At 46.5% G+C, this 16133-nt stretch overlaps 1 protein-coding gene across 1 annotated transcript in view; it reads right to left on the bottom strand.

Annotated features, from left to right (window-relative positions):
* Positions 1-263: 263 nt before the first annotated feature.
* GALNT12 (polypeptide N-acetylgalactosaminyltransferase 12) overlaps positions 264-16133 on the bottom strand; it is a 35055-nt gene continuing 19185 nt past the window's right edge. Inside the window, exons 4-10 of the mRNA XM_069474474.1 lie at positions 15174-15359; positions 12086-12203; positions 10550-10726; positions 7566-7697; positions 5314-5427; positions 3391-3537; positions 264-671 (exon numbers count right to left, since the gene is read on the bottom strand). Coding sequence (XP_069330575.1) covers positions 534-671; positions 3391-3537; positions 5314-5427; positions 7566-7697; positions 10550-10726; positions 12086-12203; positions 15174-15359 — 1012 coding nt within the window. The 3' untranslated portion in view covers positions 264-533. The remainder of the gene's footprint in view (positions 672-3390; positions 3538-5313; positions 5428-7565; positions 7698-10549; positions 10727-12085; positions 12204-15173; positions 15360-16133) is intronic.

Raw genomic sequence — 16133 nt, 5'->3', positions numbered from 1 at the left:
AACATCATGGAGTGTTAACTGTGGTAACAACGCATACCCAAAACGCATTCTTTATTAAATAAATCTAGATATCTCAATGATCTGAAGGAATCAATACAATGTTCCTAGTATCCATCTCTCTATAGAAAAAACTGTAACCCAACATTTGAGGTATTATCAGTTTATGCAAAATACATTGCAAGAGTCTTGATACCTGGGAATCACTGTAAATACCAAAATAAAATATTTACTTTTTTTTTGCTAGTGAGACTAAAAGGCACAGATGTAAAATATACATCTTCATAGAAAAATATTACAAGGGTTTAATTCTCCAAATACCAAGAGTTAACATTTTATGATTACCCTTTAAAAATAGAGTATTTTGGAACATTTTTAAGGTTTTCAAAATCAGTACCAAGATTATTTATATTTTTACTAAATCCAACACTTTCCAAATGGCAAAATGATCGCTGTGCTTAGCTAAGTCTTTGCTGGGCACAGAGTCCGGGGCCCGCGATCTCCTTTGACGGTCTTCTTGGTGCGGTGACACTTTATTACATGTGTTCCTTGAAGAACCATTTCTGATGATCCGAGTTGGTGCAGTCTCGTAAGAGTGGCACGAAACTGTCGCTAAACTCCTTCCTTGAAGCCTGGACACATTTCTTGGACTGTTTGTGAAATAAAGTACCATCCTACAAAAGATAACAGACGGTGGATGTTCAAGATGATTACAGGTGGTTCCTCAGAAAAGTCTCCTTTCCCTTAAAACATGTTCTGAAGAGCTCGGAGTGTGATTTTTATCATTTCAGAGATCTTTATTGCAGGGTAACAGTCTTCGGTGTAAAATGGCAACTCAGGACCGAGCCGTGCTTGGGCAGCACCAGGCGTGGACAGGCTGCATCACGCCCGCCTCTCGCGGGACCAGTGGTGCCACCTGCTGGCTGCTCTGGGGGTCTGTCAGACCCTCCGTCTGCCTACTGCAATTCCTTTCCTTCAGGGAAATCAGGAAAAAAGATTTTTTTGCTTAACTCTTTCCTCTTAGATCAACTCATTCCATTCCCAGTGAGCTCTTTCTCTTATGTATTTAAGCAGAGAGTGTGGAAACTTGGCTGTAGTCCCAGCTCACCCACAGGGAAAGTCACTTGGCCACCTCGCCTGAGTTCCTCACCTGTGAAACCTCAGGGTGAAGCAGCGCGTTCACACCGCGCCAGTTCTGAAAGCCTCAAAGACATCGATTGTCTTTATCAACCTCCCCCTTCTCTCCTTCCTCCCGGCCTTTGCTGAGTTATCTCCGCAAGTCTCTCCCCAAAGCCTGGTGCTTATCTCTTCCCTCCACCTCTCTGTTAGAAGCTGCACGAACTTAATCACACTAAGCAGCAAACAGGCAGAACGAATGACACACCTGTTCCAAGGGAAGAGAAGCCTTGGAAATAAAATTAGATGCAATCGAATCCCAACACTATCAACCTTGAAAACCCTTCAAAGTGCTCCTAAGTTGCCTTTAGAGTAACTTGAAAGTAAATAATCAAATTAAGTATCTTTCCCATCCTTCTAAACAAACTTACTTTTCCTTAAATGGTCACTGAAATTTAAGAAAAAAAATTTAATGATATATCAAACCAATTTTATTTTATTTACTATTTTTTTTAGTATCTTTTTTTTTTTTTTTTTTTGAGAGAGAGAGTCTTGTTGTGTTGCCTGGGCTAGAGTGCCATGGAGTCAGCTCAGCTCACAGCATCCTCAAACTCCTGGGCTCAAGGGATCCTCCTGCCTCAGCCTCCCGGGTAGCTGGGACTATAGGCATGTGCCACCACAACTGGCTAATTTTTTTTTTTTCCCTATTTTTAGTTGTCCGGCTAATTTCTTTCTATTTTTAGTAGAGACGGGGTCTGGCTCTTGCTCAGGCTGGTCTCGAATTCCTGACCTCAAGCGATCCTCCCGCCTCGGCCTCCCAGAGTGCTAGGATTATAGGTGTGAGCCACCGCACCTGGCCTCAAACCAATTTTATTATTTCTATTAATAGCTTGCATTACTATTTCTTGAGGGGTTACAATGGCTTACAGGTGAGAGAAAGATGAGACGAAGGCATTGAAAAGGGTCACAGGCTTCTGGGTGTGCAAAAGCGTTTTTCCTTCTTATGTTCTTATATCAAATGAATAGCATTATGGTGCTTGGCTTTTCCGGGCAGCCTGCAAATTTCATTGCTAATTATAACATTTTTCTACAGGAAAACATATTCCAACTTTTAATCAGACTTAGAATTAACCCATTTATAAACAGTACAGAAGACTCTTTCCATATCAGAGGCCAGGCTGGGAATGGAAGCTTCCCAAGGAGATAAAAGAGAACTAACTTTTTTTTTAAATTATTTTCTTTTTTTTTTTTTTTTGTTGAGACAGAGTCTCTCTTTGTTGCCCAGGCTAGAGTGACTGCCATGGCGTCAGCCTAGCTCACAGCAACCTCAAACTTCCTGGGCTCAGGCGATCCTACTGCCTCAGCCTCCCGAGTAGCTGGGACTACAGGCACGCGCCACCATGCCCGGCTAATTTTTTCTATATATATTTTAGTTGTCCATATAATTTCTTTCTATTTTTAGTAGAGATGGGGTCTCGCTCTTGCTCAGGCTGGTCTCGAACTCCTGACTTTGAGCGATCCACCCGCCTCGGCCTCCCAGAGTGCTAGGATTACAGGCGTGAGCCACCGCGCCCGGCCTTAAATTATTTTCTTTGGATTTATTACCTCTAGTGCTTTTTAGGGATTCAAAGGATAGGATTGATTTACAAGTCCTGTCACAGGCTGACTGCAAAAGTGGCAGGGCCAGTCCCTTCCGGGCCTGAAGGAATGCCCAGTTCCAGACCAACGGAGACTATTTGGAGAGCCAACTCCAACAAAGAGGTGTTCTTGGTTATAATATCCCAGGTAACAACTTATCTCCATCAAGCTTTACAGTTTCCAAAGGATATTTCTGGCTACACATCTAACCCTCACCAGAGTTAGGCGACGCTACTATTATTGTGTCCATTTATTTCAGAGCTGTGAAAAATGAGGCTTAGAGAGGTGGAGTAGCTTATACCTGGCTCCAGCCTCATATCCTTACACTCCGGCTACTTGTGTCACTCGTTTATGGCCCATTTCACCTCCAAATGCATTTCCAAGAGCCCTCTTTCCATTCCAGCCCCCTGAAGGGTACCAGAAAAGGCAGAAAGGGACTAGACGGTGAGAGAGAGAGGAAGCGATTCTGATCCTCATGCCATGGGACCCTCCTGCCATCACCACTCCCTCGGCTCACGATGACAGTGTGGCTGCATCCCTGAGCCTCGCCAGGACTAAGTCAGAGAGAGTGCTGGACTCTCCCTGTCCCACTGACAGCCCAGGGACCGCCAGCAAGGAAGGAGTGAGGGGCTCGCCTACCTCCTGCAGGATGAACTTCTGATTCTCTGGGGCCGTTTCTTCGCAGAGATGCATGATGAGAATGTCCTTTCCTGCTTCCACTGCCACGCAGGCCTCCGGCTGGCGGGTATTGTAGCGTAACTCATTCTGGGACGTGTACTCGAAAAACTAAAAGTGGGGCAGGCAACATGCATCAGTTACCCTCTGACGTGGAAAGAGAGGAAACCGCTGGATGAGAACCTGGGGTCACGGGAGCGTGGGTGGGGTCCCGCACTCCCCTCACCACCGACAGGAGCCTGTCTGACGGGCGCCTGCTGCGTGGACCGCAAATGCACTGCTTCGCAAGCGTGGGTGAAGTGGCCCTTTCTCATGCCTGACTCGCTCGCTGGACAGTGAGGACAGGGCTGCCTTGTGCTGAGCCCCATGCTGGTGTGGGACAGCGGGAACAGAGTGGGCCGCCCCAACGCTAGCACTTGAGGGCTCTCTGCTACCTTGACCCTTGACCGGACACTTCCTCTCCTCCTCAGCATTTCCTCCAACCCCCAAACATAATGGCTATGACAGTGCCTGCAAACTATAAAGTGCTGCGCCCAGGCAGCAAACGACTGCTAGTGGGAAGACTTGGTTCTTCCAGGGCGATGGTTTTCCTACTCAAGTGTGCCTAGCAACTGCCTACAGTGTCTGCTAAAAATACCGATTCCTTGCCCCACCCCAGGGGAATAAGGATTCCTTCTGCCTGAAATGGGGCCTAAATTGCAAAAGCAATTTTTCACATTTTTGACAAGACACCCACCCAGCCTACCACCTCCCTTCCAGGAGATTCTGACATGGGCGGCTGTTCCTAAGGCACGTAGAGCAGCGCTTCTCAAATCATTCTCCCGAGAAGCTGGTTAAAACAAGAGTCTGGGATTCGCTGGGGTTGGGAAGAGTCTGAGGATCTATATTTCTCAGCTCCCGGTGACGCTGATGGTACCAGTCAGGCACGACCAGCTTTGAGGAACACTTTTCTAAAAAGTGTTGGAGAACCTGAATACTTTAAAGTTGCAGGGGTCTAAATTATGAAAGTTTACTGTTGACCATATAAGGAAGCTTAATATTCTAATAGAATCGAGGTGAATCCAGATTGGAAGGAAACTTCTGAATCTCCATCCTTCCATCTCCAGAGGTCTGGTAACTCCTCAGACAGGAAAGCTGTGAAGGTCCAGGACCAGCACTTCTCTCGTCTCCTGCATCCTGTGAGGGCCCTGCCCTGATGGGTCCATCTGCTTTCCTGGGGGTCCTGCTCTGGTCCTCAGACCCTCCACACCTGAGCTTCTCCTGCCCGGCCTAAAGTACAGCACTTAACCCAGAAAGATCCACCTGGGCCCCAGCTCAGGCCATTTCCCTAACCACCACCTTGCAGTACAGCGCTGTGCATCAAAGCCTGTCTCCATCCAAGACTCAATGCCAGGGAAATCATCTGAAACGCAGATCTGTTATTTTTTTCCTTCTTTCTTTCTGACCAGAGATGTCAGTGGCAGGGTTATTTATAATTGCAAAAGCAATGACAAGGCAGGGACCCGTTAACTAAGCAGTAATATAGGCACACAGTGAAATATCAAGAGCCCATTAGGAATGGTATTCTCAGAGCATGTCTAATAAGAAAAGTTATGATGAAGTCAATGGAAATAATAGAATATAAAACAGACAGACACTATGATAACAACTATTTAAAACACAAAATCTAAAGCCCATGTGTAAAAAAAGATGGGGAAGAAAAACATGTCTTAAATTTAACAGTGTATCTCTGGGCCCTGCCATTCACCCGACTTCTACCTTTTCTATTTCCCAAATGTTCCATAATGAGTAGGGATTACTTTTACAATAAAAAAAAAATCAAATATTTGATGTTTTAAAAAACACATAGCTTTCCCCTCATTTCCCTCTCGAGAGGCCCACACCTACCTGGTTCTGGCCCATCCCGTGACAGAGGTACAAAAGGACCTGGTGTCCCGCGACTTGGTTTTCATCGGGAGGGTTGTAGTCAAAGCAGTATTTTTCCAGCCCTTGGTTCTGGAGCTAAACGAAACATAAAGGTGGCCTTTTGGTCCAGATCTACACACCCTAACAGCTTCCACCCAAGGCTCTGGGGCTGAGAGCCAGCCTGCCTCAAGAACTCAAAGGTGAAAGCCCCTCCTGTACCGCACTTTGTAGTGTTAAAAGCACTTGCCCGTTCTGAACCACAGGCAGGAATCTTTGCCTCCGCTTGAAAATGAGAAACCCGAGGATCAGAGAGACTAACCTCTTATGGCCTGAAAGCTCTTATCTCTTCATTGCTCTTTAGTGGCAGCCTTATTGTCGCACTAGTCCAAATATATCTGGGTTGTCCCTTGAACTGAGATTAATTAAGCGAACTAAATCAACCCAGTGATGGACACAGAGAAAGAATTATTTTAAATGACTTTAGAGCATGATATTTTTGACGCTACAACCTTAGTGAAGTATATTCTACAAACAAATAGAGCTGCAAAGAAATTGTAAACCTCAGAGTACCACTGTCAGTTGGAATACTGTATTATTGTTTGAAACTATTTTAAATATATTTTAGGATAAAGAAAATAAGTAATTATGTTAATATTGTTAAAAACCAAGATTTTCAGTGTAAGAAGAAATATGAGCATACGATCAAAGGAAAAAAATCTTATAGTATTACATTTGCATTTGAGATATCAATATGAGCTCATGATTTGTTTCTCAAAAATATGCATTTCCTTTCTGTGCCCACTGAAAAAGTTTAGAACTGTGCTATTCCATGGCACAGCCACTGGCTACATTGTGACTACTGGACACTTGAAATATGACTAATCCAAACTGAAATGTGCTAGAAGGGTAAAATATACACCAGACTTCAAGACCTAGTATGAAAAAAAGAATGCAAACTATCTCAATATAGTGTAGGTGAGGGACACTCCGTGAACCCACTGATGAATCTTATCACTAATAGCAAGATGACCAGACACCATGTGCTCCTGAGATGGTGCAACATGAACACAAAATGCCACCCACAGAGTCTGCTCACCAAAAAGGTACAGCCCGACTCTAATCAAACCTTTAGACCTCACTTCTATTTTAAAGACAGACAGGGGAGAGAGGCATGACTTAAATACATCACAAAGAAACAAACAGTAATTCCAAAAGTGAGACATTCCACAGACGACTGTCTTATTTGATCAACAAGTTAAAGGTATTAGCCAAAAAAAAAAAAAAACCCAAAAAACAAAAAAGGAAGAAGACTGCCTTAGATTACAAGAGACTTAGGAGAGAAGACACAACAAACAAACACAAATTTGAAAAGTTGGGGGAATGTGAATTAGAACTGGATAGTAAATGATACCACGAAATTGTTCATTTAATTAAGTGTGATAATGGTCTGCAATTTTATAAGCTAATATCTATAGTTTATAAAGATGCATACTAAATATATGTACATAGGAGTGAAATGACGCAACAATGTCTGAGGTTTGCTTAAAAAGAGAAAAATGTGGAGGATGAAATAGAGGGGAGAGAAAGCAAGAGAAGCAGAATCTTGAACATTCTAGAACCTCAGGGACAGGATTTATTGTACCATTCTCTCCGCACTTCTGTATGCTTGAACATTTTCATAATGAAAATAGAATGTAATAGTACTATCCTACTTTGTATGTATCAAAGACTTCCAGAATGGAACACCAGCACTTCGCATCAACAGGACACAGCAGAGGAGACCTCACCGAGTTGGTAAAAGCAAAAGACATTGGACATTTTAGTTGGCCTATCCCAGAAACATCTCTTTTAGGTTTTCTCAAATACTAGAAGTAACTCTCCTATCCCCACTATTGTCTTTATAGACTCCTAAGTTGGGAATTATTAACCGGTCCAGCCATTGAGACTAGAAGTAACATGATAAGGGGTTAGTAAAAACCAGGACATGGAAACACCAAATAAGCCTCAGTTTCCTCATTTATAAAATGGGGGGGCTTATAGCTGTCAATTTCAAGATGGCTTCCAGCTCTGACATTCTGGACCCAGGGCCCAGACACTCATGGGGAGAAGGAAGGACAGTGGATGAAAAGGGGGCATGGGAATGTCCCCATGAAGGGGTCTTTCTTGCCCAGAATTTGTCGATCAGACCCAGAGGCCAGGGAACCCCTTGCTCACCACGGGCCTGCCTTACTCACCATCCCGAAGAAGCCAGGCCTGTCTTCAGGCACATGCAGCTCTGGATACACAGTCTCCAGGAACCACTTGAAGTCCTTACACTGGAGCTTGGTCCTGAGCTGCCTCCTCTCTGTCACATCCCCAAAGGGTTCCTGAGGCAACAACAAAACAGTGAGTCCCTGCAGGTCCCAGTGCTTCCGTCACAGCCCTTCTCATTGATGCTCACTCATTAACAACCAACCAGCTTTTACTGAGCATCTATTATGTGCCAAGCCCTGTGCAGGACACAGAGGATAAAAACAGCCTCACTCCTGGTCCCAGCATCCAGTAGGAGAGACTGTGGCACAGACAATTCCATTCCCAGGTGTTCTTGCTACAGGGAGGTGCCACCAGGTGCATGAGGGTAGGAGATGACCCACCTGCTGACGGAGTCAGGGGCCAAACCCTGGGGGACCTGTGTATCATCAGTGAGCCTGTGATCACAGAGATCATCCTGACACCCGACCAGCAAAACAGCAGTTTCACCATGACATATGCCGTAACATTCTGATTTACTATTAAATATGAATATTCACTTCCAAACACAGGTAAGTATTCTAGATATAATCATGTTCTTACTATATTGAAGTATTAATATATACTTATGATGGGAAGAGCAAAATGCTGCAATAAAAAATACTCGTGGAAGTTTGGTTTTATGGACAAAACCAATGATTGAGAACTTTCCAATAATTAAACAAAGTAAGCCTCTATTCAGTATGGCAAATGTGCAGCTGTAAGAAAAATGCTGAGTGCTGAGATATTACTGTCCCTGTACTGTAATGTTAAACTATTAAAAATTGAGAAGTTAAATATTTAACAAAATGGTAGTAAGAAGTAATTGTTTTAATAAAATTTCAAATTTCTGCTATTTTCCAGAAGTTCTTTCATTGATGAGAGTCACTGTGCCCTCAGCTTCAACCAAATATCCATTTTAACACTCAGCCCTCGGTCATTCAGCTGAAAGGAATATTCAGTGCTACTCTAACATATCCTCTGGGAACCCTTAGGAACAGGGAACTATAAGTTCCAGACAGGTCCCCTGGGAAGAGCAGGTACTTCTACTCTACAGCGCTGGGCAAGACAAACGAAGCAGAGGAAAAGGACCGAGGGGCCCCACAGGCAGAGGGGCCTGGGTGGGAGGTCAGGTGGGGAGTCCCTGGGGCACTGCAGAGCAGAGCTAGAGGTGCGCTGGAGTATCCAGGCCCCAGGCCCAATTCTACCCCACATCAGCCACGAGGCCTTGGACAAGTTCCTTCAATCTCCCTCTCTCTGAGCTTCAGTTTTCTCATCTGTAAAATGAGAACTGTATAGTTGCTACCCTGCAGGGAGGCTGTAAGGAGTCAGAAGAGACTTCCATCAAGTGGCCTGGCAAGAAGTGTTAGAGCAAGGCCTTCCTGTGTTGCCGAGCAGCCCTCTCGTTTATGCAAATGCAGGACAAGTGGGTGTCCTGTCCTGGGGGTGCAGAGCTGACTCAGGCAAAGGCAATGGGCTGTGTTGCATCTGAAGCCCAAGATCTTCTAAGAAAGAAGGGGCAGATCCTTCACCCACAGAAGTCCCGAGGCAGGGGCAGAACAGGCTCTGGGGCAGATAACAGCAAGCCCCTGAGATAAGTTGCTTTGAGGAAAGACAGTCTGGGCTGAGACCCAGACTCCCAAAGGGCCTCAGTGCCAGGGCTTGCACTTGTCAGTACAGCATGTGCCGGGTCCACGGGGAGCACGCCAACAGAGCTGAAACCTCGGTGACTGCAAGGACACCTTTGCCATCGCTCACACAGGGGGCCAGCAAGACCTCTGAGAGGGGAGGTGGAGGGCACCTGCCAGGCTGTGGGTCCCATCATCAATAGCCATGACACATGGCGAGAAAGAGTGGCAGTAAGGGCCTGGGCCACTCTCTAGCTCTCTTTCCATCTGGAAATGGAAGCAGAAAGGACTCCCTGTTTTGGAAGAGAAAGCTTCCAGGGATCTTGGGCAATTTAAGGGGACTAGGAAGAAGCCTCTAGAGAAAGATAACAGACCCCTAGCAAATAAGGCAGGTGTGCCCCTGAGCACAACTTTAAGGTAAAGAACTGTGCCTTAAAGGGCCACAAACTTGCCCCTTGAGTTTGTGGACTCAATCCTACTGGCTACAAGGAGGAAGCCATAACACATGCATGATGGCAGACACGTGACACCAGGTGCCCCAGACCATCTATGTTGGTACAGTCAATCCTTATCATTCGCGGGTTCTATATTTGCGAATTTGGCAACATGCTAAAATTTATAACCCCCAAATCAATACTTGCGGTGTTTTCAAATTTTCACGGACATCATGGGCAAAATATTTGAGTTACCCAACAGCCATGTTCCCAGGTGAGGTTGAACGTCAACTGTCCTTTTCACAGCCTATTAAATACCATGTTTTTCACATTTTTCTGCTTTGTGCTGGTGATTTTACCAGCCATTCTAAAATGGCCTTCGATCATAGTGCTGAAGTGCTGTCCGGTGTTCCTAGATGCAAGAAGGCTGTGATGTGTCTTAGAAAATACGAGTTAAGGAAGCTTCGTTCAGGCATGAGTTAGAGTGTTGTTGGTCATGAGCGCAATGTTAATGATGCAACAATATATGCTAAATAAGGTGTCTTTGAACAGAAACACACATAAAACAAGGTTCTGTATTGATCAGCTGACAAAACTGTTATGACCTGAGCCTCCTAGGAACCTAACCCTATATTTCGCCAAGGAGCGATGGCTCAGTTTTCACCAATTCAGTGTTTGTGGTGGCTTTATGGAACACAAGCACTGTGAATTACAAGAACTGACTGTATGTTATTCTTGTAAATGGAGGAATAAAGTTTTCCGATACTTATGTCATGAATGCCCAATTTATCCTCTATTTCTGGAATCAGACCCACTGATTTGGGCAAGCTGGAATCAGCGGCTTCTGTTCAGATGAAGCAGAGGGAGTGCAGGTGCGCAGGAACTCACCAAGCGCGCGCGGGGGTTGCGGTGGTAGTACAGCTCTTTATAGTCATCCATCCACACTTCGGCTGCGCGGACGCTGTTGGCCAGAGCCTTGCTGCGGGAGTAGGGAGCTTGCTTGGGGAAAACGTGGCCAACGTGGGAACACGGGTGTATTTCCAGAGTCCCACCACACTGCCAGATCTGCACACAGAGCAGAGGAGAGGCCATGGTGGTGAGCAGGAGATAAGCGGCCAGCCCTCAGTGTCTGTAGCAGGGAGGCCAGGCACAAAGTAGTCACAACGGACACTGCCAAGACGCTCAGCCTCTGTGGGGCAGGAGGCCACTTACCCAACACACTAATGACACAGAATGCAGGCAGAGAGCAAGAAAGCAGCCCCCATGACAAATACACCACTGGAACCAAGACCTCAAAGTCCATGCACTAAAGCTCATGCACTTGACTCACAGGAGCTCCCCAGAGGCCTCACTGGCAATCAATCCGTTTACTCATCACATAAAACGCAGGCTCCATTACCTGATCTCCTAGCCACAGAAGATAGGAAAGCAGCAGGGAAGAAGAGAGGTTTGGAAGGGGAAAAGGAAGAGCTTCTAGAAATAGGCAGAGCAGCCTGACACCTAGGGAAGAGGCAGAGAGACCATTAAAAGCACACCCAAAGACTCAACAGGCAGAGTCATCTGGGGCCATTTCACGCGGGGACAAATAGCCGTGAACATCTCATTTTACCAAGGACGGTACAACCAAGTATAGCATCTGGTACTGATTATGGAGGGCGTGAGTCCTTGGTGGAAGGCCAAATTCTTGTTTATTAACTCTTTTTATCAGGGTGGAGCACCATACAAAATATTACTAAATCTTAATTTTCCATTGAAAAGCATGAACATTTACATAAAGTTTTGATGCTTAAAATGTGGGATTCAGAAAATCTACTGCAATGCTAGGAGTCTTCCCAAGAGGTTTCCATGGGCCATGGAAAACAGAATCAGTAGGTAGCTTGTTACAAAAGCCAAAATCCTGGCCCTACCCTAAATCTATCAAATCTGACTTTCTAGACAGTGCCTATACCTGTGCCCTTTTAACAAGTTTCCCCAACAATTCTTATATGTATCAAAGTGTGAAAGCCACTGTACTAAATAAACAAGCTATTTCATAAGGAGTTAATCAAATGAAGGTTCTCGAAGACGGGGTCAGGAAGCAGAGGTCTGAATTTCAGTCCAGTCTGTGCCACTAACTCTTTGAGTGACCTCAAACAAGTCGCTTCTCCTCTCCTGGCCTCACTCTTTGGAGTGAGAGAAAGAACTAAGTGACTTGCAAGGCCCTTTCCAAGCCCAAATCTATTCAAAGTACATTTTTTGAAAAGTTCAAACAAGAAGGCAAGCATGTTTATAGGATGTGGGTGTCATTATCATCTTTCAGGATCATTGGATAAACTTCCAATGAGGGAAGAAAAGTCCACCAGGCTGTCATAGGAAATCCCATCATTCCCAAAGAGAGAGAGGACAGGTTAAGAGTGAGTCCAAGGAGAACATTGGAATACTTACCCTAAAGGAGAATTCGAGGTTTTCTCCTCCCCAAACTTCCATTCCTGTATCATAAGACCCCAGATATTCAAAATATTTCTTACTCACAGCAAACAGCCCACCAGCCATTGTTGGAGACCTAGAAAGGTGTGATATCCATATTTCACTGTAAGCAGCAGAAACCAGCACGGTTGGTCTAACCACCTTCCCACCACGAGCCCTTTCATCTGTTCACGCATCTCTAAGCATAAGCCGCTGTGTTCGTGCTCTGTGCCGCTGAGCCGGGCCTGCAGGCACAGACGTATCCCACGGCCCTTGCCCTGAGGAGGCTCACGGGTGTCTGAACAGGCAAGTACTCATGTTCACCAAGTCAGTCAGCCCTGGGGACACAGAGGACAGCAGGGGCAGGGAGAGGAGGGCTAAGTTTCCTGGAGGAGGCAAGGTCCGCAAGACGAAAGAGAGTCAGCATGGAAGAACGGACTGGTGCTCCAGCAGGAGCAGGTGCCAGACGGCGAGAGAAACCCTCCTACTTTTAGAAGCACAGAGATGCAAAAAGCCAGAGGGCACTTGCCCAGGGAGGATGGCCGCTGCCAGGCCACGGTGGCCTGTGGTCACACAGCTGCGCTCTCCCAGGCCAGGCACTCACAGACGCCACTCAGAGGCCAGTAAGCAGGAGACCACAGAAGTCACTCTGGCATCTTAAAGTGCCCAGTGTAAACTGCCCAGGAGGGCCAGTTCCGCTCCCGCTTGAGTGGTTTCCCCTCCAGGTCCCAGCCGGCCAGCGTCAGCCTGCTTCTCTGGCTGGTCTTGTTCTCTCCCTACCGGGTTCATCTAGAAGCCAGCACTGACTTCCGAAATGGCCCGAGGCTTCCATCCTACTACAGTGTAAGGTCCACTGCACAGAGACGCAGAGGTAAAAGAGTAGGCTCAGAAATGGGGGCAAGGAGACCATTAAGAGCACAACAACAATTTAAAATGCCAAGAGCCTCCAGCATCACGGCTTTCCCTGGACTTTGAGCTTGGGGCTAGGTGGGAAAAGGACAGCAGTAGTCCCTGTGGAAGGGAAGGTTCTAGACTACAAAGCACTTTCAGGTGTGCTTATCCTAAAAATCTGGGAAATAGGCGGGGTGGATACACTTGTACCTATTTCACAGGTGAGGAAACAGAGGTGCAGGTATATTATGGGATGGGGTGGACAGCTGTCCCTGAGCATGACTGAGGAAGGGACAATCAGAGTTTATACCAGCATGGCAGGCTGGATAGGAGCCTCCCTACTCTGTGCCTCAGTTTCCAAATGCTGAGTGAGGGACTCAGCAGCACGCTGTCCTAAGGGCCCCTACAGAAGCCTGGTGTTCCCCTCAATTCCTCCCTTCCCCGGTTCCTACTCAATTTCTCCCAGTTCTTCTACCTCAACATCTCTGGAATCTACCAGTTTCTGCCTTTGTCTCCTGACCCATCATTTCTGACCTGGGAGACTGCAAAGCCTCCTCGTGGTGTCCCTGTCCACACCCTGTCCCCTCCAGGCCCTTCCCACTTGGTACGCAGCACAGTCTTTAAAGAACGCAACAAGCTCAGGTCACTTCCTGCTCAGATCCCTTCAGTGGCTTCTGCCCTCTCAGGGCAAAGTCCAACCCCTCCCCTTGCAGGAACTGGCCCCCACAATCTCTCCAGCCTTATCTCTGGACATGTTCTCCTCGCTCGCTCCACTCCAGCCAACAGCGGGTCACCTCGAGGTCAGGACTCAGGTGGAAGGACTCAGAGCCCAACTGCCAAATGTGGACACAGACCTAAGACATCCTTCCCAGTTCAAAATAGCAGCCATAAAGCTGGAGTCCTCCTCCTGCCTGGCTCCTACATCTGTCTCCCAGGCGGTTCTGAACTTGGAAGGGGAGGAAGGAGCCAGACCACGACTTCAACACCTGGTCCTCCTGTGGGCCTGCTCTGCTCAGAACTAGACTGGCCACTGGCTGGAGCCGGCTCTTGCACCCCCAGGTCCACGCACCCCCAGGTCGAAGGGGCTTGATGGTGCTTTCTTGAGAACGACCATATGATCCAGCAATCCCACTCCTAGGGGTGCACCCAAAATAACTGAAAACAGGGACTCAAGCAGATAACAGCACACCAGCGTTCACAGCAGCATTATTTACAATATCCAAAAGACAGCCCAAGTGTCCGTCAACACGTGAACAGACAAACAAAATGTGGCTACATGTACAAAGGAATACTATTCAGCCATAAAATGGAATAAATTTCTGAAGGAAACTTGAAAACATTTTGTTAAGTGAAAGAAGCCAAACACAAAAGGATAAATATTGTGTGATTCTACTTACATGAGGTACCTAAGAGAGGGAAATTCATAGAGACAGAAAGTAGAACAGAGGTTCCCAGGGGCTGGGAAGGGGAGAAAGGGGAGTTATTGCTTAATGGTATAGTTTCTGTGTGGGACGATGAAAAAGCCCTGGAAACGAGCAGAGGTGATGGTCGCACAACACTGTGAATGTGCATGATGCTGCTAAAATTGTACACTTAAAAATCGTTAAAATGGTAAATTCTCTATTATGCATATTTTACCACAATTTAAAAATTAAATTAATTAATTGAAATATACCAGCCAGGCATGGTAGCTCACACCTGTAATCCCAGCACTTTGGGAGGCTGAGGTGGGAGGATAACTTGAGCCCAGGAGTTCAAGACCAGCCTAGGCAATATATTGAGATCCCCATTACTATAAAAAATAAGAAAAATCAGCCAGGTGTGATGGCACGCGCCTGTAGTCCCAGCTACTCAGGAGGCTGAGGCTGGAGGATCGCTTGAGCCCAAGAGTTTGAGGTTGAAGTGAGCTATGATGACACCACTGCACTCCAGCCTGGGTGACAGAGCAAGATCCTGTTTCTTAAAAAATAAAGAATTAAAATATACCAATATATAATATATGTGTGTAGAGAAGATATTTAATAAAAACAAACAAATGTTCTGGGGAAAAAGGTGGGAGGAAGGGAGGTAGGGATGCTGACAGCTAACCATCCCTCCCGAGGGCCTTCCTTGACAGGTCAGCCAGACTCAACCAGGCACACTCAAAAACTCAGTCACCCAGAGGTCGACCCCTGACCTGATGACGTCGACGGGGGACCGCATCCGCATCCTCTCCTTCTCGGGAACCACGTGCCACGTGAACACCAGCCTCCAGTCGAAACCTCCGATCTGGGGCTCCCCAGCGTTCCCCAGGTACTCGAAGGTGTTCCAGTCGATCACGTCAATCACTGGGCACACCACTGCCGACTCCTCTTCATGGATCCTGCAAACACCCAAGACATCCCGTCTCTCCTATGTGGATGGGCAGCAGGAGAACAATTAGGAAATTCTAGAATGAACTCACACCCGAGAAAGGCCTCCTTGTCTCATTCCAGGTATCTGTAGCCATGTCAGAGCCCTGGCAGGTGAACACCATGGAGGATGCTGGGGTTGGGGGGTTAATGTGAAAAGTCCCACGGCTTGAATATTCTCTGATTCAAGCTATGGACACTCTGACCAAACCCTCTATGAATGTCAAGGCATGTAAAAAGCAAAGGTAACAGCCGGGCGAAGTGGCTCACGCCTGTAATCCTAGCATACTGGGAGGCCGAGGAGGGAGGATTGCTTGAGGTCCAGAGTTTGAGACCAACCTGAGCAAGAGGGAGACCCCGCCTCTACTAAAAATAGAAAAAATTAGCCAGGCATGGTGGTGTGTGCCTGTAGTCCCAGCCACTCGGGAGGCTGAGGCAGGAGGATCACTTGAGCCCAGGAATTTGAGGTTGCTGTGAGCCAGGCTAACGCCACTGCACTCTAGCCCAGGCAACAGAGCAAGACTCTGTCTCCAAACAAAAAAACAAAAAAAAAAAAAAGGTAACTTTTTGAGAAACAGCAGATTTCCAATTTCTCAGGAGTACAATAGGTTTAATCACAATGAAACATCTTAATGGCAAGAAATAATTATCTCCCTCAAAACAAAGAGGGACCCAGAACAAAGGGTCAGCTCTGGAGTTAGAACATAAACTCTGATCCTACTCCCTAATCGCTGTGTGACATTAGC

Source organism: Eulemur rufifrons, chromosome 7 (genome assembly GCF_041146395.1).
Source record: "Eulemur rufifrons isolate Redbay chromosome 7, OSU_ERuf_1, whole genome shotgun sequence".
NCBI lineage: Eukaryota > Metazoa > Chordata > Mammalia > Primates > Lemuridae > Eulemur > Eulemur rufifrons.
This window is presented reverse-complemented; position numbering and strand designations above follow the sequence as displayed.